Genomic DNA, 24,602 nt, shown 5'->3' with positions numbered 1-24,602 from the left:
CATCATCTCTTTCCACAGATGTAGTTGATTTGACTCCTGTGTATTCCATCTGGCAAAGTTCATGTGTATCGTTGCCGTTTAGGTGATGAAAAAAGTTATTTACATTGAAGAAGTCGTCAGTCTTGCAAAATGACATCATGTGATCTTCGGCATCATTTCTATACCCAAGGCCATATTTTCCAACTACCGATCCATCTTCTTTGTTGCCAACTTTCCCATTGCAATCATCAATAATTGTCAATGCATCTTGATTGCCTGTATGATCAAATACAGACTCCAGAAACTGGTAAAAATCTTCAATTTCTTCAGTTTTGTACTTAGTGGGTGATGCCTCTATTTGAATAATAGTCCTAATAACTAGGCTCCTTTGTAGAAATATGGATATTATCCTATCACTGACAGCCTTGTACTTAAGGGTAGATCTTGAAACATTCTTTTTGACAATGAATGCAGCAGCATTTCTCTTCAAGTTGTCGTTCCCTGCATAGTAGACCGTAGGATTGTCTGGTTCAAAATGGCCAATACCAGTCCATTTAGGCTCACTAATACCTGGGATATTGGTGTTTATGCCTTCCATTTCATTTTTGACCATTTCCAACTTTCCAAGATTCATAATTCTTACATTCCACTTTCTGATTATTTATGGATGTTTGCAGCTCTTTCTTCTCTTTTTAAGTTGTGCCGAGTCAACAAACGAAGGTCCTGAAAGCTTGACTCCATCCATGTTCTTAAAGCCGACTCTACTTTTTTTTTTTATTAACTTTTATTAAGCTTCAAGTGAACGTTTACAAATCCAATCAGTCTGTCACATATACGTTTACACACATCTCACTCCCTACTCCCACTTGCTCTCCCCCTCTTGAGTCAGCCCTTCCAGTCTCTCCTTTCGTGACAATTTTGCCAGCTTCCCGCTCTCTCTATCCTCCCATCCCCCCTCCAGACAAGAGTTGCCAACACAATCTCAAGTGTCCACCTGATATAATTAGCTCACTCTTCATCAGCGTCTCTCACCCACCCGCTGACCAGTCCCTTTCATGTCTGATGAGTTGTCTTCGGGGATGGTTCCTGTCCTGGGCCAACAGAAGGTCTGGGGAGCATGGCCACCGGGATTCCTCTAGTCTCAGCCAGACCATTAAGTTTGGTCTTTTTATGAGAATTTGGGGTCTGTATCCCACTGATCTCCTGCTCCCTCAGGGGTCCTCTGCTGTGCTCCCTGTCAGGGCAGTCATCGATTGTGGCCGGGCACCAACTAGTTCTTCTGGTCTCAGGATGATGTAGGTCTCTGGTTCATGTGGCCCTTTCTGTCTCTTGGGCTCTTAGTTATCGTGTGACCTTGGTGTTCTTCATTCTCCTTTGATCCAGGTGGGTTGAGACCAATTGATGCATCTTAGATGGCCGCTTGTTAGCATTTAAGACCCCAGACGCCACATTTCAAAGTGGGATGCAGAATGATTTCATAATAGAATTATATTGCCAATTGCCTTAGAAGTCCCCGCAAACCATGTTCCCCAGACCCCCGCCCTTGCTCCGCTGACCTTTGAAGCATTCATTTTATCCCGGAAACTGCTTTTGGTCCAGTCCAATTGAGCTGACCTTCCATGTATTGAGTGTTGTCTTTCCCTTCACCTAAAGCAGTTCTTATCTACTGATTAATCAATAAAAAACCCTCTCCCACCCTCACTCCCTCCCGCCCTCGTAACCACAAAAGTATGTGTTCTTCTCAGGTTTACTATTTCTCAAGATCTTATAATAGTGGTCTTATACAATATTTGTCCTTTTGCCTCTGACTCATTTCCCTCAGCATAATGCCTTCCAGGTTCCTCCACGTTATGAAATGTTTCACAGATTCGTCACTGTTCTTTATCGATGCGTAGTATTCCATTGTGCGAATATTCCACAATTTATTTACCCATTCATCCGTTGATGGACACCTTGGTTGCTTCCAGCTTTTTGCTATTGTAAACAGAGCTGCAATAAACATGGGTGTGCATATATCTGTTTGTATGAAGGCTCTTGTATCTCTAGGGTATATTCCTAGGAGTGGGATTTCTGGGTTGTATGGTAGTTCTATTTCTAACTGTTTAAGATAACGCCAGATGGATTTCCAAAGTGGTTGTACCATTTTACATTCCCACCAGCAGTGTATAAGAGTTCCAATCTCTCCGCAGCCTCTCCAACATTTATTATTTTGTGTTTTTTGGATTAATGCCAGCCTTGCTGGTGTGAGATGGAATCTCATCGTAGTTTTAATTTGCATTTCTCTAATGGCTAATGATCGAGAGCATTTTCTCATGTATCTGTTGGCTGCCTGAATATCTTCTTTAGTGAAATGTGTGTTCATATCCTTTGCCCACTTTTTGATTGGGTTGTTTGTCTTTTTGTGGTTGAGTTTTGACAGAATCATGTAGATTTTAGAGATCAGGTGCTGGTCGGAGATGTCATAGCTGAAAATTCTTTCCCAGTCTGTAGGTGGTCTTTTTACTCTTTTGGTGAAGTCTTTAGATGAGCATAGGTGTTTGATTTTTAGGAGCTCCCAGTTATCGGGTTTCTCTTCATCATTTTTGGTAATGTTTTGTATTCTGTTTATGCCTTGTATTAGGGCTCCTAGGGTTGTCCCAATTTTTTCTTCCATGATCTTTATCGTTTTAGTCTTTATGTTTAGGTCTTTGATCCACTTGGAGTTAGTTTTTGTGCATGGTGTAAGGTATGGGTCCTGTTTCATTTTTTTGCAAATGGATATCCAGTTATGCCAGCACCATTTGTTAAAAAGGCTATTTTTTCCCCAATTAATTGACACTGGTCCTTTGTCAAATATCAGCTGCTCATACGTGGATGGATCTATGTCTGGGTTCTCAATTCTGTTCCATTGGTCTATGTGCCTGTTGTTGTACCAGTACCAGGCTGTTTTGACTACTGTGGCTGTATAATAGGTTCTGAAATCAGGTAGAGTGAGGCCTCCCACTTTCTTCTTCTTTTTCAGTAGTGCTTTGCTTATCTGGGGGTTCTTTCCCTTCCATATGAAATTGGTTATTTGTTTCTCTATCCCCTTAAAATATGACATTGGAATTTGGATCGGAAGTGCGTTAAATGTATAGATGGCTTTTGGTAGAATAGAAATTTTTACTCTGTTAAGTCTTCCTATCCATGAGCAAGGTATGTTTTTCCACTTAAGTATGTCTTTTGAATTTCTTGTAGTAGAGCTTTGTAGTTTTCTTTGTATAGGTCTTTTACATCCTTGGTAAGATTTATTCCTAAGTATCTTATCTTCTTGGGGGCTACTGTGAATGGTATTGATTTGGTTATTTCCTCTTCGGTGTTCTTTTTGTTGATGTAGAGGAATCCAAGTGATTTTTGTATGTTTATTTTATAACCTGAGACTCTGCCAAACTCTTCTATTAGTTTCAGTAGTTTTCTGGAGGATTCCTTAGGATTTTCTGTGTATATAATCATGTCATCTGCAAATAGTGATAACTTTACTTCTCCCTTGCCAATCCGGATACCTTTTATTTCTTTGTCTAGCCTAATTGCCCTGGCTAGGACTTCAAGTACGATGTTGAATAAGAGCGGTGATAAAGGGCATCCTTGTCTGGCTCCCGTTCTCAAGGGAAATGCTTTCAGGTTCTCTCCATTTAGAGTGATATTGGCTGTTGGCTTTGCATAGATGCCCTTTATTATGTTGAGGAATTTTCCTTCAATTCCTATTTTGGTAAGAGTTTTTATCATAAATGGGTGTTCGACTTTGTCAAATGCCTTTTCTGCATCTATTGATAAGATCATGTGGTTTTTGTCTTTTGTTTTATTTATGTGATGGATTACATTAATGGTTTTTCTGATATTAAACCAGCCTTGCATACCTGGTATAAATCCCACTTGATCAGGGTGAATTATTTTTTTGATGTGTTGTTGGACTCTATTGGCTAGAATTTTGTTGAGGATTTTTGCATCAATGTTCATGAGGGATATAGGTCTATAATTTTCCTTTTTTGTAATGTCTTTACCTGGTTTTGGTATCAGGGAGATGGTGGCCTCATAGAATGAGTTGGGTAGTATTCCATCTTTTTCTATGCTTTGGAATACCTTCAGAAGTAGTGGTGTTAACTCTTCTCTGAAAGTTTGGTAGAACTCTGCGGTGAAGCCGTCCGGGCCAGGGCTTTTTTTGTTGGGAGTTTTTTGATTACCGTTTCAATCTCATTTTTTGTTATGGGTCTATTTAGTTGTTCTACTTCTGAATGTGTTAGTTTAGGTAGGTAGTGTTTTTTCCAGGAATTCATCCATTTCTTCTAGGTTTTCAAATTTGTTAGAGTACAATTTTTCATAATAATCTAAAATGATTCTTTTAATTTCATTTGGTTCTGTTGTGATGTGGTCCTTCTCGTTTCTTATTCGGGTTATTTGTTTCCTTTCCTGTATTTCTTTAGTCAGTCTAGCCAATGATTTATCAATTTTGTTAATTTTTTCGAAGAACCAGCTTTTGGCTTTGTTAATTCTTTCAATTGTTTTTCTGTTCTCTAATTCATTTAGTTCAGCTCTAATTTTTATTATTTGCTTTCTTCTGGTGCCTGATGGATTCTTTTATTGCTCAGTTTCTATTTGTTCAAGTTGTAGGGACGGTTCTCTGATTTTGGCTCGTTCTTCTTTTTGTATGTGTGCATTTATCGATATAAATTGGCCCCTGAGCACTGCTTTTGCTGTGTCCCAGAGGTTTTGATAGGAAGTATTTTCATTCTCGTTGCTTTCTATGAATTTCCTTATTCCCTCCTTGATGTCTTCTATAACCCAGTCTTTTTTCAGGAGGGTATTTTTCATTTTCCAAGTATTTGATTTCTTTTCCCTAGTTTTTCTGTTATTGATCTCTAGTTTTATTGCCTTGTGGTCTGAGAAGATGCTTTGTAATATTTCGATGTTTTGGATTCTGCAAAGGTTTGTTTTATGACCTAATATGTGGTCTATTCTAGAGAATGTTCCATGTGCACTAGAAAAAAAAGTATATTTTGCAGCAGTTGGGTGGAGAGTTCTGTATAAGTCAATGAGGTCAAGTTGGTTGATTGTTGTAATTAGATCTTCCGTGTCTCTATTGAGCTTCTTACTGGATGTCCTGTCCTTCTCCGAAAGTGGTGTGTTGAAGTCTCCTACTATAATTGTGGAGGTATCTATCTCACTTTTCAATTCTGTTAAAATTTGATTTATGTATCTCGCAGCCCTGTCATTGGGTGCATAGATATTTAATATGGTTATGTCTTCCTGATCAATTGTCCCTTTTATCATTATATAGTGTCCTTCTTTATCCTTTGTGGTGGATTTAAGTCTAAAGTCTATTTTGTCAGAAATTAATATTGCTACTCCTCTTCTTTTTTGCTTATTGTTTGCTTGATATACTTTTTTCCATCCTTTGAATTTTAGTTTGTTTGTGTCTCTAAGTCTAAGGTGTGTCTCTTGTAGGCAGCATATAGATGGATCGTGTTTCTTTATCCACTCTGTGACTCTCTGTCTCTTTATTGGTGCATCTAGTCCATTTACATTCAGGGTAATTATAGATAAATAAGTTTTTAGTGCTGTCATTTTGATGCCTTTTTATGTGTGTTGTTGACAATTTCATTTTTCCACATACTTTTTTGTGCTGAGGCGTTTTTCTTAGTCAATTGTGAGATCCTCATTTTCGTAGTGCTTGACTTTATGTTAGTTGAGTCGTTATGTTTTTCTTGGTTTTTATCTTGAGTTATAGAGTTGTTATACCTTTTTGTGGTTACCTTATTATTTACCCCTATTTTTCTAAGTAAAAACCTAACTTGTATTGTTCTATAGCGCCTTGTATCACTCTTCATATGGCCGTTCAATGCCTCCTGTATTTAGTCCCTCTTTTTGATTATTGTGATCTTTTACCTATTGACTTCCATGATTCCCTGTTATGTGTATTTTTTTTTGAATTAATCTTAATTTGTTTGTTTTTGTGATTTCTCTATTTGAGTTGATATCAGGACGTTCTGTTTTGTGACCTTGTGTTGTGCTGATATCTGATATTATTGGTTCTCTGACCAAACAATATCCTTTAGTATTTCTTGTAGCTTTGGTTTGGTTTTTGCAAATTCTCTAAACTTGTGTTTATCTGTAAATATCTTAATTTCGCCTTCATATTTGAGAGAGAGTTTTGCTGGATATGTGATCCTTGGCTGGCAGTTTTTCTCCTTCAGTGTTCTGTATATGTTGTCCCATTCCCTTCTTGCCTGCATGGTTTCTGCTGAGTAGTCTGAACTTATTCTTATTGATTCTCCCTTGAAGGAAACCTTTCTTTTCTTCCTGGCTGCTTTTAAAATTTTCTGTTTATCTTTGGTTTTGGTGAGTTTGATGATAATATGTCTTGGTGTTTTTCTTTTTGGATCAATCTTAAATGGGGTTCGATGAGCATCTTGGATAGATATCCTTTCGTCTTTCATGATGTCAGGGAAGTTTTCTGTCAGGAGTTCTTCAACTATTTTCTCTGTGTTTTCTGTCCCCCCTCCCTGTTCTGGGACTCCAATCACTCGCAAGGTATCCTTCTTGATAGAGTCCCACATGATTCTTAGGGTTTCTTCATTTTTTTAAATTCTTTTATCTGATTTTTTTTCAGCTATGTTGGTGTTGATTCCCTGGTCCTCCAGATGTCCCAGTCTGCATTCTAATTGCTCGAGTCTGCTCCTCTGACTTCCTGTTGCGTTGTCTAATTCTGTTATTTTATTGTTAATCTTTTGGATTTCTACATGCTGTCTCTCTATGGATTCTTGCAACTTATTAATTTTTCCACTATGTTCTTGAATAATCTTTTTGAGTTCTTCAACAGTTTTATCGGTGTGTTCCTTGGCTTTTTCTGCAGTTATCCTAATTTCATTTGTGATATCTTTAAGCATTCTGTAAATTAGTTTTTTATATTCTGTATCTGATAATTCCAGGATTGTATCTTCATTAGGGAAAGATTTTGATTCTTTTGTTCGGGGGGTTGGAGAAGCTGTCATGGTCTGCTTCTTTAAGTGGTTTGATATGGATTGTTGTCTCCGAGCCATCACTGGGAAACTAGTTTTTCCAGAAAATCCGCTAAAAAAAAAATGCAGTCAGATCCCTATCAGAGTTCTCCCTCTGGCTCAGGCTATTCGGATGTTAATGAAGCCGCCTGGGGAGGGTGGGGGAGGGAACAGAGAGATAGGAGAGTAGCACCTCAGAATATAGCCAGAGTTGCTTGTCTTGCTTGGAATGACTATTATATCTGAGATTCCCGCGGGGCGCGTCGCCTACGTGTGCTGGCTGTGTGGAGATTGTCCCCGGCGGGTCTGGCCCGCTGGAGTCACGGTCAGATCCTCCGCTTCCAGCCCCACGCCCAGTGTCAAGGCTCCCCTACTGGGAGGGTGCACTCTCGACTCCAAAATCAGTCGCTGTGTCCTGGGGACTTCTCGTCCCTCCAGCCGCGTGGCCGTGCCGCCCCCCCGAACCAGTTGGGACCCCTCCCGGGGTTAGTTCAGATGGGTGGGGCAGCTCCCCGTGATTGTGCAAGCTCCCCTTGCTCGTGCCGTACCTGCGTCCAGTCCAAATCCCGGCAGGACGGTTCCCCGGCTGGGATGCTGCTCTCCCCGTTGCAAGACCGGGCAGTGCCTCCCGGGGATTTTTCCTACCGGCTGCGTCCCGCGCCGCCCGCGGAACCGGCTGGTCCCCCTCCCGGGGTTAGTTCAGGGGGGTGGAGCAGCTCTCTGTGCTTGTGCCGTACCTGACTGGTGCGCTGGCTCCAGGCTCTGAACACAATCGCTGCTTCCCTGTATTAGTTCTTTCTCCGTCTCTAAATCTGTGTTTGTTGTTCAGGGTTCATAGATTGTTATGTATGTAATCGATTCACTTGTTTTTCCGTGTCTTTGTTGTAAGAGGGATCCGAGGTAGCGTCTTCCTAGTCTGCCATCTTGGCTCCGCCTCCTGCGACTCTACTTTAAGGAGTTGGCTCTTCCGCAGTAGTCTTCTTAGTGCCTTTCAGCCTGAGGAGTTCATCTTCCGTCACTATATCAGACAATGTTCCGCTGCTATTCATGAGGTTTTCACAGGCTGATTCTTTTCAGAAGTAGACTGCTGCTTCCTTTTCTGGATGCTCAGCTGAAACCTGTCCACCACAGGTGACCCCGCTGGTATCTGAATACCAGTGGCATAACTTGGGTTTATTGTTTATGCTACAAGGGGTTTGAAAGCAAAGAGTTGGCCTCTGACTCCAGCTTCTGAGTCTTCTCTGACAGACTGCAGCATGCTGTTATCACCAAGATCCTAGTAGACCTAGTAGCAAAAGGAGAAATGACACCATTAGCATGTGCCCTGGGCCTGAGACATAGGTAGGTGGCTGCATCCCAAGAGCTACAGGAGACACAAACTCTGCTTCTCTGCTATAAAGTGAGGTCCGCACTCTAAAAATGCTTTCGATAGTTTCTACTCCATTGGGTTGGGGGTTTACCCTTCTCTTCTGTGCAGTAACAGAGGTAGGCACTATGGGCACCCCTTTTCTAGGCAGGGGCGTACCTCTTTATCCAAAACTGACTCTTCTAGGAGCCCTGTTGCAGATCCTGACTGGGATCTCACTTGTCCTCCACATGAGGTTGTGAATTAAAATGTTAATCTCACTCCCCTTCCAGAAAGTCTTTTCTTCCCCAACTCCAATGATGGATTGATTCTGATTCAGCTCTTGCATCCTTGACTCTGCTTTTTTTAACATCTTTTGAGGACTCCTTGGGAGTGGGGTTTAGTCCTGTTGTTGTGAGTGGTCATTCATCCAGCTCTGACTCAGGACAACCTTAGGTGCAACAGAACAAAACATTGCCTGGTCCTGTGCTGCCTTCAATGTGGCTTTCTATGAGGGATGCCGAGGAGCCCTGGTGGCACAGTGGTTAACTGCTCAGCTGCTAACCAAAAGCTTGACTGTTCAAACCCACCAGCTACTCCATGGGAGAAAGATGTAGCAAACTGCTTCCTCAAAGATTGTAGACTTTGAAATCCTATGGGGGCAATTCTGCCCTGTCGTATACAGTAGCTATGAGTCGGAATTGGGTCAACAGCAACAATATTGGTATTTATGCCTACTCCATTTATCTTCTCACTTTAAATGTCATGCATGAATTGGTTTTTTTTTTTTTCTCTGTCTTCAGGTATTACCTATGTGAGGGTGGTTTTCAGTTGCGTACTTCCGTTCAGATCTCTGATCTGCAGAGCATCATGTGAACTTTCCACCCGAACATCCTCACCCTGCGTTCCACGGACCCACTGAGTCAGCACAGGCACCGCACCCTCTCCATTCTGCACAGAGAGCCTCTCAGCAGAGCACAGTAATGTGCTCATTCATTTCATCAACGTGTTTACTCACTGACTAGAAAATGAGCATGGTACTAAACATGCCCCAAGGCCCTTACAAGGAGTTTTGGTGGAGTAGTGGTTATATTGCTTGGCTGCTAACCCAAAGGTCTGTGATTTGAACATATAAGCTATTCCTTCTGTAAAGATTGCAGCCTTGGAAACCTAAGGGCTGTTCTACTCGGTTATGTACAATTGGTATGAGTCAGAACAGGCTCAATGGCGATTTTTTTTTTTTTTTTTTTTGGCTATGTCAGCAGAAAGGCAGAGTCTTAGCTGTGTCCAGAAGTCCACATGGGAGTGCTATGGGGGTGCTGTGGGACCACTGATCCCCAATGTTGGCAGTGGGGCTGACAGAGGGCTGCCTGTCAAGGGAGGGTTAAGGAGAATCTTCTGTGGTCCTTTCATCAGCTAGAGGATGGATGGCAGAGACACAGAGAGGCTAAGGTGCACGTGTTCTGTCCCAGTGGGAAGCCGTGAATGTCAGCCTTAGGGAGACTCTGAACTCCCAGAAGGGGAAACAGCAGGGCTGTGGCAGGCTGCTTGGATGCTCTGTTGGGGACCGGCAGAGGAAGAAGAGCAGAGAGGCCCTGGGGACAGACAGGTGGCCTGGAGCCTCAGGCCTGGACCCACCCTGCAGTCCATCTGCTATGAGAGGCCAGGGATAGGGGCTGGGGCCCTAGGACAACTGGGCGAGGGCTGGCAGGGAGGATGGGTGCCCTAGACAGTTGGGACAGTGGTGTCAGGGAGGTGACGTCACAGCTGCATCTCCAATCACAAGAGGGGTACTAGCTCCAGGAAGGGGGCCAAAACCCTGGAAGGGAGACACCACCTGTCCTACCGGACCTGCCATGGGCTCCAGGCTCCTCTGCTGGGTGACCATCTGTCTACTGGGGTCAGGTGAGTGCAGGGTACAGGTGGGAAGGTGCCCATCTGCCTTTATCATCCCTGAAGTTCAAGAACACAAGGAGGCTGCAGCCGGGCCCCCTGCACTCTGTCTTCAGCTTCTTTCCCCCTACCCACACAGGCCCAGTGGGTTCCGGAGTCACCCAGACCCCAAGACACCTGATCAAAGCACCAGGACAGCAGGTGACGCTGAGCTGTTCCCCCCATTCTGGACACCTCTCTGTGTACTGGTACAAACAGGCCTGGGGCCAGGGCCCCCAGTTCCTCCTTCAATATTATGACGGGAAAGAGAGCAGGAAAGGCAATATTCCCCATCGATTCTCAGGCCAACAGTTCCCTGACTACCACTCACAGCTAAACCTGAGTGAGCTGGACGTAGGGGACTCAGCCATGTTCCTCTGTGCCAGCAGCATGCACAGCCCTGCAGAGCCCCTGCTGCCCTGTTCACAAAGCCCTCTGCCTGGCTCAGGAAGTGACAATGAGAGCAAGGGCAGCCCTCAGGCTGAGCTCAGGGCTGCGAAGCTGGGAGCCCCCAGGCGCTCTTTGCTCTGCTCATCCCTGTAACCTGTGTCACTGCTGACAGCAGTGTGCTGAAGAAGGACTGTGTGATGGTTTGTTCAGCTGCAGAACCACAACTGACAGAGGTGAGGCCACTCTCCTGCTGGCAGAGATCACAAACAGCAGAACAAGGAGGCACACTGGGCTCTGTTCCTCCGGCACCTGTGGGCCCCCCGACCCCACTCTGCAGAACTGTTCCTGCCTCCATTTCTCCTTTCCAGGCCCAGCTGTGCACGAGCAGGAAGGTCACAGGTCATGCATCACGTGGAATTGTCATGCCTCTCCCCTGACAACTTCAGGGCAGAGATCCCCCATGATTCCTACAGGTGACAAGAGAGAAAGATACACTTTTCTGCCCTGGAGCCATCGTTCAGTCCCAGGCTTGTGCCATCTTTCATGAAGCCTGTCCCTGGGTGGTACAAACAATGACAGAGCTCAGCTGCTAACAGAAAGTTTGGAGGTTCCAGTCCATTCAGAGTTTCCTCAAAAGAAAGGCCTGGCCATCTCCTTCAGAAAAATCATCCACTGAAAACCGTAAGGAGCACAGTTACACTCTGACACACATGGAGTCCGCACGAGTTGGAGATGACTCAACGGTACTTGGTTTTGTTGGGTTTGTGTGAGTGGGGGTGTTCCAGCAGTGCCTTCCTGGATGCACATGTGGGGGGCGGGGGGGCAGATTTGCTAAAGAATCTTCCTGTTCATGGTGCAGCCTACCAGGAGAGAAAGGACGTAAAGGGTTGGCATTCGTTAGTCATTTTACGTTGTTTATCCCACATTTTTGTGCCCTTTACTTTGTACAAGATTTGGGATCACATGAGATAGGAAAGGGAACTTAAAATGACATAAGCCTCTTTCTTGTTTGGGGTTCCAGGGTCTGCAGTGCTAAACGTACAATATTGACCTTAAACATCTGCCTGTTTCTGTGGAACCTTCTGTCTCATGAGTCACAGGCCAATTATTTTGGGATCACATGAGATAGGAAAGGGAACTTAAAATGACATAAGCCTCTTTCTTGTTTGGGGTTCCAGGGTCTGCAGTGCTAAACGTACAATATTGACCTTAAACATCTGCCTGTTTCTGTGGAACCTTCTGTCTCATGAGTCACAGGCCAATTACGGGATGTAGGTGGTCAGGACACTACTGTGCATGCAGGGTCCAGCTCTGCTCCCTGGAGAAGGTTCCAGAAGAAAACACTCATGGGCGATTTCTCCAGTTACCAGCTGTTTTCAAGTTGACTCTGACTCATAGCGACCCCATGTGTGCCAGAGCAGAACTGCTCTATGGGGTTTTCAAAGGCTGACTTTCCAGAAGCAGATGGCCAGGCCTTACTTGTGGGGCACCTCTGGGTGCACTCAAACCTCCAACCTTTTGGTTAGCAGCTGAGGGTGTTAACCGTTTGCACCACCAGAAACTCTGTCCACTGATTAGCAACCTTAATTCCCTCTACAGCCTTAATCCCCTGCCATGAATTCTAAACTCACAGGCTCCAGGGTTCGGGACGTGTACATGTTGGGAGCATTCTCCTGCCAGCCACACCCAGGAAGCAGGTACCTGGGTGTTTCTAGCTAGGTGTTGGCAGGTGTCCCACCAGTCAGTAAATGGATAAGGAACTGAGTGAAACCTTTCTGAGTGCTGGTTGAAGAGGTGCCCTGGGATCTGGAGCCCTGACTCCAGAGAGGGTCTTTGCAGGTGGAAGGAGGATAGCAGGAGGGTGGGCAAACAAGCAAATGAGGAAAGGACTCTTGAAGGAATATCTGGACACATGAGTCATAAATGGCACCAGGAAGCCCCAAAGATCTCCCCTGACCTCTGGACTGCAGGGATAGTTAGGTAAATAGACGCCAGTGAGTCAAGGAGGAATTCCACAAACTGTTTGTGGGAAGCCAGGAAAGACTCATCATAAAAAAAAGACTTGTACAAATCAGAGGACTGCATTCCTCCCACTCCGAGTTACTGGATGCATGTTTGTTTTTGACTTGAGGTTTGAGGGGAAACGGGCATGGCTACTGGGGCAGGCTGCTCTGGGGCCAGGCTGGGACAGGAGGGTGACATCTCAGAGGACCCCTCCAGAGTCTGTTCCTGATATGCGCCTCCTGTGCACTGTGGTCCTGTCTGTCCTGGGGGCAGGTGGGTCCTGGGCAGGAGCCTCCCTTATCCTGGAATTTCCCAATCCTGCCCCAGGCTTTTCCTGTGGCCTCAGCACCAGCTTTGGTCTCTATCCCTACAGGGCACATGGATGCTGCTGTCACCCAGACCCCGAGGCACCAGATCACAAGGACAGGAGGGAATGTGACTCTGCAGTGTGCCCAGGACATGAAGCACTACTCCATGTACTGGTACCGAGAAGACCCAGGACTGGGCTTGCGGCTGATCCACTACTCTACTGATGTTGATGATACCAACAAAGGTGACATCCCAGATGGGTACAGTGTCTCCAGATGAAACGAGGAGCACTTCCCCCTCACGGTGAAGTCGGCAGTCCCCTCACAGACAGCTGTGTACTTCTGTGCCAGCAGTGCCTCCACAGTACTCAGCCTGGGGACCTCAGAGTTGGGGTGTCTGGTGCAGAGACATCTGTACCTGCTGAGGTATACCTCCACGTCCCTCTCAGCCAGCCAGGACCTAGTGATGGGAAAAGCACAGAGCTGCAGTGTATCCCGCCCCGAGCCTCTCACCTGGCTCCCAAATGCTAGGCCTTCTCCAACCCTGCTCCCACGCTTCCCCTGGAGGAAAGGGAGTTTGTAACTATACTATCCATTTAATGAAAGTGGACATATTTTACTCACCATGGAACGCCTGGGTGTTCTCCTACCAGTGAAATGAGTCGTCGAACCCCCTGTAACAGCCCCACGAGTTCTGGAAGCACAGGGAGACACTCTAGAGCATATTACACACTGGTGTTTCTGGATGATGAGGCTGAGTCTCCTTCCATAAAGAGGATGAGAGGAGCCCTTTCTGTGGCACGGAGACTTGAGTGGCAGGGTTTTGCTGTGGGCCTTAGGGACAGAGTCCTTCATAGAGATGAGAGAACACAGGTGATGTAGGTCTTTGACCAGAAGAAGGAATAGGAGCTCCAGACTCAGACACTGGCCCAGGCATCCCTTCCTCAATGTGTCTCTGGATACGCCAGTGACTTCAAGCTTGTCCTGGCCCAGCCAAGTCAGCTCCCAGTGCCCGCTTTACCTGAGGATGGAGATTCTGAGCAGTGTGGCAAGGAGGCCGGATGTACTGTGGCAGACATGGACACCTGGCCCAATGGATCATCCTTGGTCGGGCATTTGAGGTGCTGGAAGTGCGTCACAATGAATGTGCCTGGCAGACGGGCGAGTGGTAAGAGAGAACATAAGCTTATAGACATGGTGTGAGGTCTCCCTGTCCAGACAGCCCTGGAGCCCTGGTTCAGCACCCATGGGGCCATGTTTTTAAAAAGGAGCTTATACATATTCAAATCGGTCATCCATCCATATGTGTTATAATATGATCACATGATCCCGAGGCTGCAGGGAGTGATGAGACAGTGACTTCATCTGCCTTTTGGGGAAAAGGACACACCCTCCTCTGCTCATGTGCACAAAGACCCTGAACCAGGAAATCCCACGGTCTTGTCTGACCCACCATGTCCTCCAGGCTCCCCTGTTGGGTGGCCCTCTGCCTCCTGGGGGCAGGTGAGCCCTTGCATGCCAGGTAGTTCTAGAGTGTGGATGGAGTATGTGTGAGTGTGTGTATGTGAACATATATGGTGTGTGTGTCTGTCTGATGATTCCCATCGTTGTCCCCATCCTTTTCCCAGCGTCTGTCTCCTCAGGTCACATTTTGCTGCAGTTTCTCAGGCCCCCAGGCACACAGTCATAAAGAGAGACCAGGCCATAGCCCTCAGAAGTGATCCAGTTGTGGGACACAACCGCCTCTACCGGAGCCAACAGGCCCTGGGGCAGAGCCTGGTGTTTTGAAACAATGGCTGAAACAGTGATGCAGTAGACATGTGGGGATGCCTGAGGCTCAGTTCTCCCTGGAGAGGATTGATGGGTCGTCCTCCACACTGAGGATACAGCCTGTAGAGCCAGGGGACTTGAACGTGTACCTCTGTGCCAGCAGCTTAGCCATAGCATGGCATGGCCACCTCCTTCCTGTGCACAAACCACATATTCCTCCTCTCTCCTTTCCGCTCCTAGAAGACTGAGCAGAGCCTTCCTCTGTCTTCCACTACCCAGGAAAAGCAGTAGACTAGGACATTGGCTGACCTTTGTGTAGGAGGAGGCCCGACCACAGGTGAACTCCTGAAGTGCTGTGGCTGTAGGTGGGTGGATGGAAATCATTAGATGGTAACAGAATTGTCTGCTCAGTCCTCTGCTGAGCTGGTTTAGTCGAGTTACCTTGATGTCTCACGTGTGGCCAGGGTAGGGCATTTTTGTGTGTCTTCAGTAATGGATGTAGAAAGAAATCCTACTCTCAAGTTCTGTGTTTTTCTTCCTGTTTTAAAGTAGATGTTATTTCCTTCTATCCCCAGGTCTATCCCTCTCCCTTTCAGAACATGGTTTTAAGGGGAGAAAATCCCAGTTAGATGATAACTGTCAGATATGCCAAAGGATTTAAGTAGAATAGGTAGAGTAGGGATGTTAAACATGGTAACTGGAAGGAATAGAGTTAGGGTGCTTTAGGCTGGGTTTTCTAGAGGAGCAAAACCAGTGAAGTGTGTGTATAAATTTATATAGAAAGGTTTATTTTGAGGAAAGGTCTCACAGAATTGTGGAGGCTGGCAAGACCCAAATCCACCAGTCAGGTGTGAAGCAGGAGGCTTCCCCTGACTCACGTGGTTGCAGGAGCTGGTGAATCCAAAATCTGCAGGGTAGGTGGCAGGTTGTAGGCTTCTACAGGAAGTGGAGGTCAATCATGAGATAAGTGCAGGATGGAGAGAGAGTAGGAGCTTTGCCAGAACATCCATATATATTGGATGCAGGCCACACACCCAGGGAGACTGCCCTTCCAACTGACTGGCTGCTCCCATCAGATCACAAAATGGAGGATAATTACATAACTTCTGCCAAACCACTGAGAACCATGGTCTAGCCAAGTTGACATATAACATCAACCACCACATCGGGTTAGGACTAGTGTTGGGATGGGGATTAGAGGATGCTGATTGTAAAGCTTACAGAATGTTCTGAAATATGCACCCTGCCAACTATGCAGAGGTCCCTGGGTGGCACACAAGTTTGTGCTCAACTACTAACTGAAAGGTTGGCGGTTGATATCCATCTAATAGAACCACAGAAGAAAGCGCTGAAAATCTGCTTCCATAGAGATCGCAGTCAAGAAAACCCTGTGGAGCTCAGTTCTACACAGTCACGCATGAGTTCTTCACAAGTTGGAATCAAAGGCAATGGTTTGGGGTTTGGTTTTGAATATGCAGATACTTCCCAGCATCCTTTGGGCCAGAGCAGAAGGGATAAACTATGATGCTGCTTCCCTTTTTGGACAAAAGATGGTGCTGTGGTATCACTGAAATCTCGGGGTCCTGGGTGGGTCCAGATGTGCTGCCCAAGAGCAGAAGGGTTAAGAAGAACTTAACTGATCCAATACTATGCAGGTGTTTCAGGCTCTCAGTTACTGCTAGGCTACCTACAGCCCTGTGGGAGGTGGGAGGTCCCTCAAATTGCTAATGAGAACCACAGTGGAAGAACTGTGGGCCCACAGTCTTGATGCCGGGGGAGGTACAAAGAGAGGAAGATGAGAAAACATAGGTTGGGGTCTACCCTGAACTCGGTGCACTGGGCCTCACACTGTCACTGCTGCAGTCACCAGGGCCTGGGCCTGATACCCTGGGTGAAGGTTAATCCAACTCTCCATTGGAGGAGGGGCTCTAAGGAAGAAGAGGAGGAGGAAGGAGAGAAAGAGGAGAAGAAATAGAGGAGGAAGAACCACCACTGTCCCCTATCAGACAAAAATTCTCTGGAGGGAAAACAAATGTCAGTTGCAAACTCTAACACTTACAAGGATGCAAACTGCCCAGGAGAAATGTTAATAGATGGAGCAGACAGCAGCCTTGACCTGGAAATAATCAGTTAGGAGAATTATCACCCAGAGACTGTCAGCGAAGTCTCTATCAAGCACCTAAAATGGTTCAATGTTGACAAATTATTTTTGATATAGTGACTCTGTATATTCCTTCCATCTGTTTTTGATGCTTCCTGTGTCATTTTGTATTTGTCCCATAGAATCCTTCACTATTGCAACTTGAGGCTTGAGTTTTTCTTCAGTTCTTTCAGCTTGAGAAATGCCAGGCGTGTTCTTCCCTTTGGTTTACGATTTCTAGCTCTTCACACATGTCATCATAATACCTTAGTTTGTCTTCTGAAGCCACCCTTTGAAATCTTCTGTTCTCTTCTTTTTACTTCAGCAATTCTTCCTTTTACTCTAGCTGCTCGACATTCAAGAGCACTTTTCGGAGTCTCTGCTGACATCTGTTTTGGTCTTTTCCTTCTTTCCTGTCTTTTTAATGATCTCTTGCTTTCTTCATGTATGATGTCTTTGTTTCATTCCACAACTCCTCTGGTCTTTGGTCATTAGTGTTTGACTCATCAAATCTATTTTTGAGATGGTCTCTAAATGCAGGTGGGATATACTCAAGGTCATACTTTGGCTCTTGTCGACTTGTTCTAATTTTCTTCAGTTTCAATTTAATTTGTATAAGAGCAGTTGATAGCCTCTTCCACAGTCGGGTCCTAGCCTTGTTCTGACTGATGATATTGGGCTTTTCCATCATCTCTTTCCTCAGATGTATTCAATTTGATTCCTGTGTATTCCATCTGACGAAGTCCATGTGCATAGTTGCCATTTATGTAGAAGAAAAAAGGGATTCGCCATGAAGAAGTCATTGGTCTTCCAAAATTCTATCATGCAATCTCTGGTATCATTTCTATCACCAAGCCCATATTTTCCAACTCCAATCCTTCTTCTTTGTTTCCAACTTTCACATTCCAATCACCGGTAAGTATCAATGCATCGTGGTTGCATGTTTGAACAATTTCAGACTGCAGAAGCTGGTAAAAGTCTTCAATTTCTTCATCTTTGGCCTTAGTGGTTGGTGCGTAAATTTCAATAATTGTATTAACTGGTCTTCCTTGTAGGCGCATGGATATTTTCCTATCATTGGCAGCGTTGTCCTACAGGATAGATCTCGAAATGTTCTTTTTGACAATGAATGCAACAGTGCCCCTCTTCAAATTGTCATTCCGGACATAGTGGACTTTAAGATTGTCTGATTCACATTGGCGAATATCAGTCCATTTCAACTCACTAATGCCTAGGATGTTGATGTTTATGCCTACCATTTCATTTTTGACTGACCATTTCCAATTTTCCTAGATTCATACTTTGTACATTCCAGGTTCTGATTATTAATGGATGTTTGCAGCTGTTTCTTCTCATTTTGAGTAGTGCCATATTAGCAAATGAAAGTCCCGAAAGTTTGACTCCATCCATGTTATTAAGATCAACTCGACTTTGAGGAGGCAGCTCTTCCCCACTAGTCTTTTGAGTGCCATCTAACTTGAGAGGCTCATCTTCTGGCACTATATCAGACAGTGTTCCATGGCTATTCCAAAGGCTTTCACTGGCGGAGTCTTGTCAGAATAGACCGCTTCTTCCTAGTTTGTCTTAGTCTGTAAGCTCAGCTGAAATCTGTCCACCATGGGTGACCCTGCTGATATCTGAATACCAGTGGCATAGATTAGGTTTATTTTGTATGCTACAAGGGATGTTAAAGCAAAGAGTTGGCTTCTGACTCTAGCTTCTGAGTTTTCCCTCACAGTCCGCATCACACTGTCATCACCAAGATCCTAGGACAGCAAAAGGTGCTAGCAAAAGCAGAAGCGATGCCCTTAGCACGTGCCCTGGGCCTGAGACACAGGTAGGTGGCTGCATCCCAAGACCTACAGGAGGCACAAACGCTGCTTCTCTGCTCTGCAGTGAGGTCCACACGCTAAAAATGCCTCTGATAGTTTCTACTCCATTAGCTTGGGGGTTCACCCTTCTCTTCTGTGCAGTAACAGAGGTAGAGTGCTGTGTTCACCTCTTTTCTAGGCACACACATCCATTTTTCTCCCAATCCGACTCCTAGGAGCCTTGTTGCAGGTCCTGCCTGCGTTCTCACTTGTCTTCCACACTAGGTTGTGAATTAACACGTTAATCTCACTCCCCTCCTGGAAACTCCTTTCTTCCCCAACTCCAATGATGAGTTGATTCTGGTTAGGCTCTTGCATCTCTTACTTGGTTGTTTTCAGTGTCCTTTGAGGACCGCTTTAGTCCTGTTGTTGTGAGTGGTCATTGAGTTGGCTCTGACTTAGGACTAACCTTACGTCCAACAGATCGAAACTTTGCCTGGTCTTGTGCTGTCCTTCAAAGTGGGTTTTTATTAGGAATGTTGAGGAGCCCTGGTGGTACAGTGATTAAGCACTCGGCTGGTAACCAAAAGCTTAACTAACTATTGGAACCTACCAGCTGCTTCACAAGAGAAAGATGTAACAATTTACTTCCTCAAAGATTACAGCCTTGGAAATCCTATGGAGGAATTCTGACCTGTCCTGTGGGGTAGCTATGAGTCGGCATTGAATCAACAGCAACAGGTTTTTTTTTGTTTTATTTTTTAATTAGGGATTCCTACTCAATTCATTTGTCTTTTCACTTTCAATGCCATGCATGAATTATTGTTTTTTTCTCAGTCTTCAGCTATTACCTATGCAAGGGTGATTTTCGGTTGCGTACTTCCATTCAGATCTCTGATCTGCAGAACATCGTGTCAGCTTTCCAGCTGAACATCCTCACCCTGCATTCCACGGACCCACAGACTCAGCAGGTGCACTGAACCTGCACCATTCTGCTCGGGGAGCCTCTCAGGAAGTGCGGTGTTACATATTCAAATCATTCATCTAAGTGTGTTATAATATGGTCACATGATCCCGAGGCCATGGGGACTGATGAGACAGTGATATCACCTGTTTTGTGGGGAAAGGGACACCCCCTTCTCTGCTCATGTGCACAAAACCCCTGGCCCAACAAACTTTCCAATCCTGCCTGACCCACCATGGAGTCCAGGCTCCTCTGCTGGGCAGCCATCTGCCTCCTGGTGGCAGGTGAGTCCCTGGACACCAAGTAGTTCCAGTGTGTGTGTGTGTGTGTGTGCACGTGGGGGCATGTGTGAGTGTGCTTGTGTGTGTGGTATATATGGTGCATGCTTTCATGTGGTGTGAGTGTGTGATATATGTGTGTGGTGCATGTGAGTGTTGTGTGTGATGTCTGTGGGGAGTGTGTTTGTGTAGCGTATGTGGTGAGTGTCTATGTGGTGTGTGTGTTGTGTGTATGTGTGTGTGTGTGGTGTTTGTCCCTATATGGTGCGTATTTGTGCATGCATGTGTGGTTTGCATGTGGTGAGTGTTTGTGTGGTGTGTGTGATGTGTGTGTCGGTCTGTCCATGTGCTGATTCTCATCATTGTTCCCATTCTGTTCCCAGCGTCTGTCACCTCAGGTCAAACAGGTGCTGGAGTCTCCCAGGCCCCCAAGCACAGGGTCACAAAGAAGGGCCAGGCTGTAGCTCTCACGTGTGATCCAATTTCTGGTCATGCTGTCCTTTACTGGTACCGGCAGACCCTGGGGCAAGGCCTGGTGCTCCTGACTTATTTCCAGAATAAAATTGAAGCAGACAATTCGGGGATGCCTGACGATCGGTTCTCTGCGGGGAGGCCTGAGGGATCGTCTTCCACACTGAGGATACAGCCTGTGGAGCCGGGGGACTCGGCCGTGTACCTCTGTGCCAGCAGCTTAGACACAGCATGGCATGGCCACCTCCTTCCTGTGCACAAACCACATACTCCTCCTCTCTCCTTGCTTCTCCTAGAAGCCTGAGCAGAGCCTTCCTCTATCCTCCACTCCCCAGAGAAAGCAGGAGACTAGGACATCAGCTGACCTTTGTGTAGGAGGAGACCAGACCACAGGAGAACTCCTGAAGTTCTGTGCCTGTTGGCCAGTGGATGGAATTCATTAGAAGGTGACAGAAATATCTGCCCAACCCTCTGCTGATTTGTGTTTACTGGGGTTACTTTGATGGTCTCCTGTGTGTCGAAAGAACAGGGACTTTTTATATATCTTCTTTAAAGGAGACAAAAGGATTTCCTTCTACTTCAAGTGCTGGGTTTTTCTTCCTATTTTAGACTAGATAATTATTTCCTTCTATCCCTCATTCTATTTTTCTCCCTTTCAGAATGTGGTTGTAAGGGAGAAAATCCCAGGTAGTTGATAAGTGTCAGATATGCCACAGGAGTTACGTAGAATCAGCTTGGGATAGTAAACATAGTAACTCGAAGAAATAGAGTTTCGGTGTTTTAGGCTCGTTCTCTGGATGAGCAGAACCAGTGATGGGTATATATAAAGACATATGGAAAGATTTATTTCAAGAAGATGGCTAACACAATTGTGGAGGCTGGCAAGTCCCAAATCCACGGGTCAGGTGTCAGGCTGGAGGCTTCTCCTGACTCACGTGGTTGCAAGAGCTGGTGAATCCAAAATCTGCAGGTTATGTGGCAGGCTGAAGGTTTCTCCAGGAACCAGATGTCAACCATGAGATGAGTGCAGGGTCGAGAGAGAGAGTGTGAGCTTTGCCAGAACAACCACATACATTTATGCAGGCCATACCCCCAAGGAAATTCTCCTCCCACGTGATTGGCTGCTCAAATCAGATCACAAAATGGAGGATGATTACATAACTTCTGCCAAACCATGAGAACCACGGCTGAGCCAAGCTGACACATAATGTTAACCACCGCATAGGGTTAGGACTAGTGCTGGGATTAGGGTTCAAGAAAATTGATTGCAAAACTTCCAGAATATCCTGGAATATGCACTCTGCCGCCGACGCAGAAGTCCCCGGGTGGCAGACAAGTTTGTGCTCCACTACTAACCGGAATGTCAGCAGTTCAAATCCACCCACTGCAACCAGGGAAGAAAGGGCTGGATATGTGGTTCCATAGAAATTTCAGTCAAGAAAACTCTATGGAGCTCAGTTTTACTCAGTAACACGTGAGGTTGTCATAAGTCAGAGTGTATGTCAATGGTTTGGTGTTTGGTTTTGAATATGCAGAAAGTTCCTGGAATCCCTTGGGCCAGGGCAGAAGGGATAAAGCTTGATGACTCTTCCCTTTTGTGGCTACAAGATGGCACTGTGGTACCACTGAGGTGTAGGGGGTGCTGGGAGGTTCTGGAGGAGCTAACCAGCACTGGAAGGGATAAGGAAAACTTTAAGGCATCCAATATTAGGCAGGTGTTTGAAGCTCTCAGTTATTGCTAGGCTAGCTATAGCTCTGAGAGAGGTGGGAGGTCCCTCTGATAGCTAATGAGACCTACAGTTGGAGATCTGTGGGCCCCCAGCCTTGATGCCATGGGCAAGTGCAACGAGAGGAAGTTAAATACTTTGGGGTGGGGTCTACCCTGAACTCAGTGCACTGAGCCTCACCCTGTCCTTCCTACAGTCAGTTGGACCTGGTCCTGAGAACCTGGGGGAAGGCTGACCCAAATGTCCACTGGAGAAGGGGCTGCAAGGAAGAGGAGGGTTAGGAAGGAGAGGAGAAGGAAAAGGAACAGATGAGAAGGAGAAGGAGGAGGAACATGGAGAGAGAAATAGAGGAGGAAGGGAAGAAAGGGGGAGGAGGAAGAAGAGAAGGAGGAAGAAAAGGAGGAACAGAGAAAAAGAGGAGGAGGAAGAGTAACTAAGGAAAGGAAGTGTAGGAGGAGGAATAGAAGGAAGAGGAGTAGAAGGATCTCCAAGAAGGAGCAAGAGGAGAGCATTGGGCTGGAGGTTCCCCCTCAACCTGTCCTGGCATGGGCCCCGAGCTCCTCTGGGTAACCCTTTGTCTGCTGAGAGCAGGTGACCACAGGCCTGGTGGAAACCACTCTCCTGGGCATGCAAAGCCCTGGCTCCCAGCCCTCCCCATCTGCACAAGGTCAAGCAACCTTCCTAACCTTGTCTTCACTATGTCCACCTTTCCAACAGTCCCAAGGATGAGGGAATCCCCCAGATGCCAACATACCACATTACACAGGCAGGGAGGAAGGCGACCTGAGGAGTTCTCAGGACGTGGTCATTTTGCAATGTTCTGTGAGAACAAGACCCAAGACAGGGCCTGCGATGACCACTACTCAGGGAATGTTGGCAGCACTGCAAAGGAGACATCCCAGCTGGGTACCAGGTCTCCTCAGGAAGAGACAGCATTTCCCCGTGACCCTGGGTCAGCGGGCCCCAACCAGATGGGGTTCCTCTGTGCCAGTAGCTCAGCCTCAGAGCCACACAGCCAGCCACTCCCTATGCACAGAGGGCACTCGCTGCGCACGTGGACATCCCTCAGGGGGCCCCATCTCAATCAGGAGGAAACCACCCTAAAGAGGCACCAGAGCTCCTCGTGATCTCCCTGCAGTGGAAGCTCAGTCTGTGGGGCTATGGGAACCTCAGTGTCGGTTGGAGTGTGTGTGAACACGGAAGTGTGTTTGTGTGTATGCATGTGTGTGTGTCTGTGTGTGAGTGTGCATTGTCTGAGTGTGTGCAAGTATGTTTTTGTGCATGTGTGAGTGTGTATGTTAGTGTGTGTGCTTGTGCCTGTGAGTGTGTGTGTGTGCATGAGTGTGTGCGTGTGTGTGTGTGAGAGAGAGAATACTATTAACACTTCATTCTATGTCATCAGTCTTTAATACTGTGGGTATCTGAGTTAGGCAGATGGCAGTCACCCCCAATCTGACATTTATGGTTCATTTTCTTCTTAAGGGAGATGAGCAAAGGAGGAGGACACTGAGCAGCTTTAAACCCCCCCAGGTGATCTGGCATTTTCCAACTCTAAAACGATTACATCACGTCACCTGAATCTTAGTACTACTGGGTGGTGGTGTTTGTTGTTGCTTTCAGCTGCTCTCGAGTTCACCCTGACTCATGGCGACCCCATGAACAATGGAACAAAAAGCTGCCCAGACCTGTGCCATCCCCATGATGGGCCATGGATTTGGACCACTGTGATCAGTAGGGCTTTCCTCGGCTGATTTTCAGAAGTAGATCATCAGATCTTTCTTCCCAGTCTGTCTTAGTCTGGAAACTCTGCTGAAGTCTGTTTAGCATCATGGCAGCACACAAGTCTCCACTCACGGATGGGTGGTTTCTGCGCTTGAGGTGCATTGGCTGGGAATCGAACCCAGTTCTCCCACATGGAAGGTGAAAATTCTACCTCTGAACCACTACTGCCTCTATCAAATAACAATTCTCTGGAGAAAAAAAAGTCACTCACAGACTATGAAACCCACAAGGAAGCAAACCACTCAGGGGAAAAGTTAACAGATGCCCCCGACAGCAGCATCGGACCCGGAGATAATCAGCTAGTAGAATTATCAGCCAGAGACTGCAAGCTAAGTCTCTACCAAGCACCTGTGGGCATAGGGGAGGTTTTGGAGGGTTCTGAGGCTGTCTCAAGGGTAGATTAAGGAAGGAACTGAAATAACCATTGCTTTGGATTGCATTAAGACCATGAACTCCTCCATTTTTTTCTTTTAAAAGATGACAGAGTAATATTGGGCATTAAGTTACTTCTCCTCCAGCCCACATCCCTCCTTGGCACTTTGCAGGTGAATGCCCACAACTGAAAGCCAGTTCTTAACACGGATGAATGAGCTCCAAGCCTGGGAGTTCCAGGGGTGGACTTCCCAGGGTGAAAAGCCACTTGCAACAAGATTGTGGATGCCCACACCCAGCACCCCAGGTCCCAGAG

At 46.2% G+C, this 24,602-nt stretch overlaps 1 pseudogene and 1 gene segment (V, D, J or C); both read left to right on the top strand.

Annotated features, from left to right (window-relative positions):
- The first annotated feature begins 10,189 nt into the window (after nucleotides 1-10,189).
- LOC126082192 (T cell receptor beta variable 10-1-like) lies at nucleotides 10,190-19,672 on the top strand (annotated as a pseudogene).
- A 153-nt stretch (nucleotides 19,673-19,825) lies between these two features.
- LOC126082191 (probable non-functional T cell receptor beta variable 7-3) lies at nucleotides 19,826-20,709 on the top strand. The segment is given in 2 exon segments: nucleotides 19,826-19,940; nucleotides 20,318-20,709. Coding segments are annotated over 2 exon segments (441 nt in total).
- The last annotated feature ends 3,893 nt before the right edge of the window (nucleotides 20,710-24,602 follow it).

This window comes from Elephas maximus, chromosome 8 (genome assembly GCF_024166365.1).
Source record: "Elephas maximus indicus isolate mEleMax1 chromosome 8, mEleMax1 primary haplotype, whole genome shotgun sequence".
NCBI lineage: Eukaryota > Metazoa > Chordata > Mammalia > Proboscidea > Elephantidae > Elephas > Elephas maximus.
This window is presented reverse-complemented; position numbering and strand designations above follow the sequence as displayed.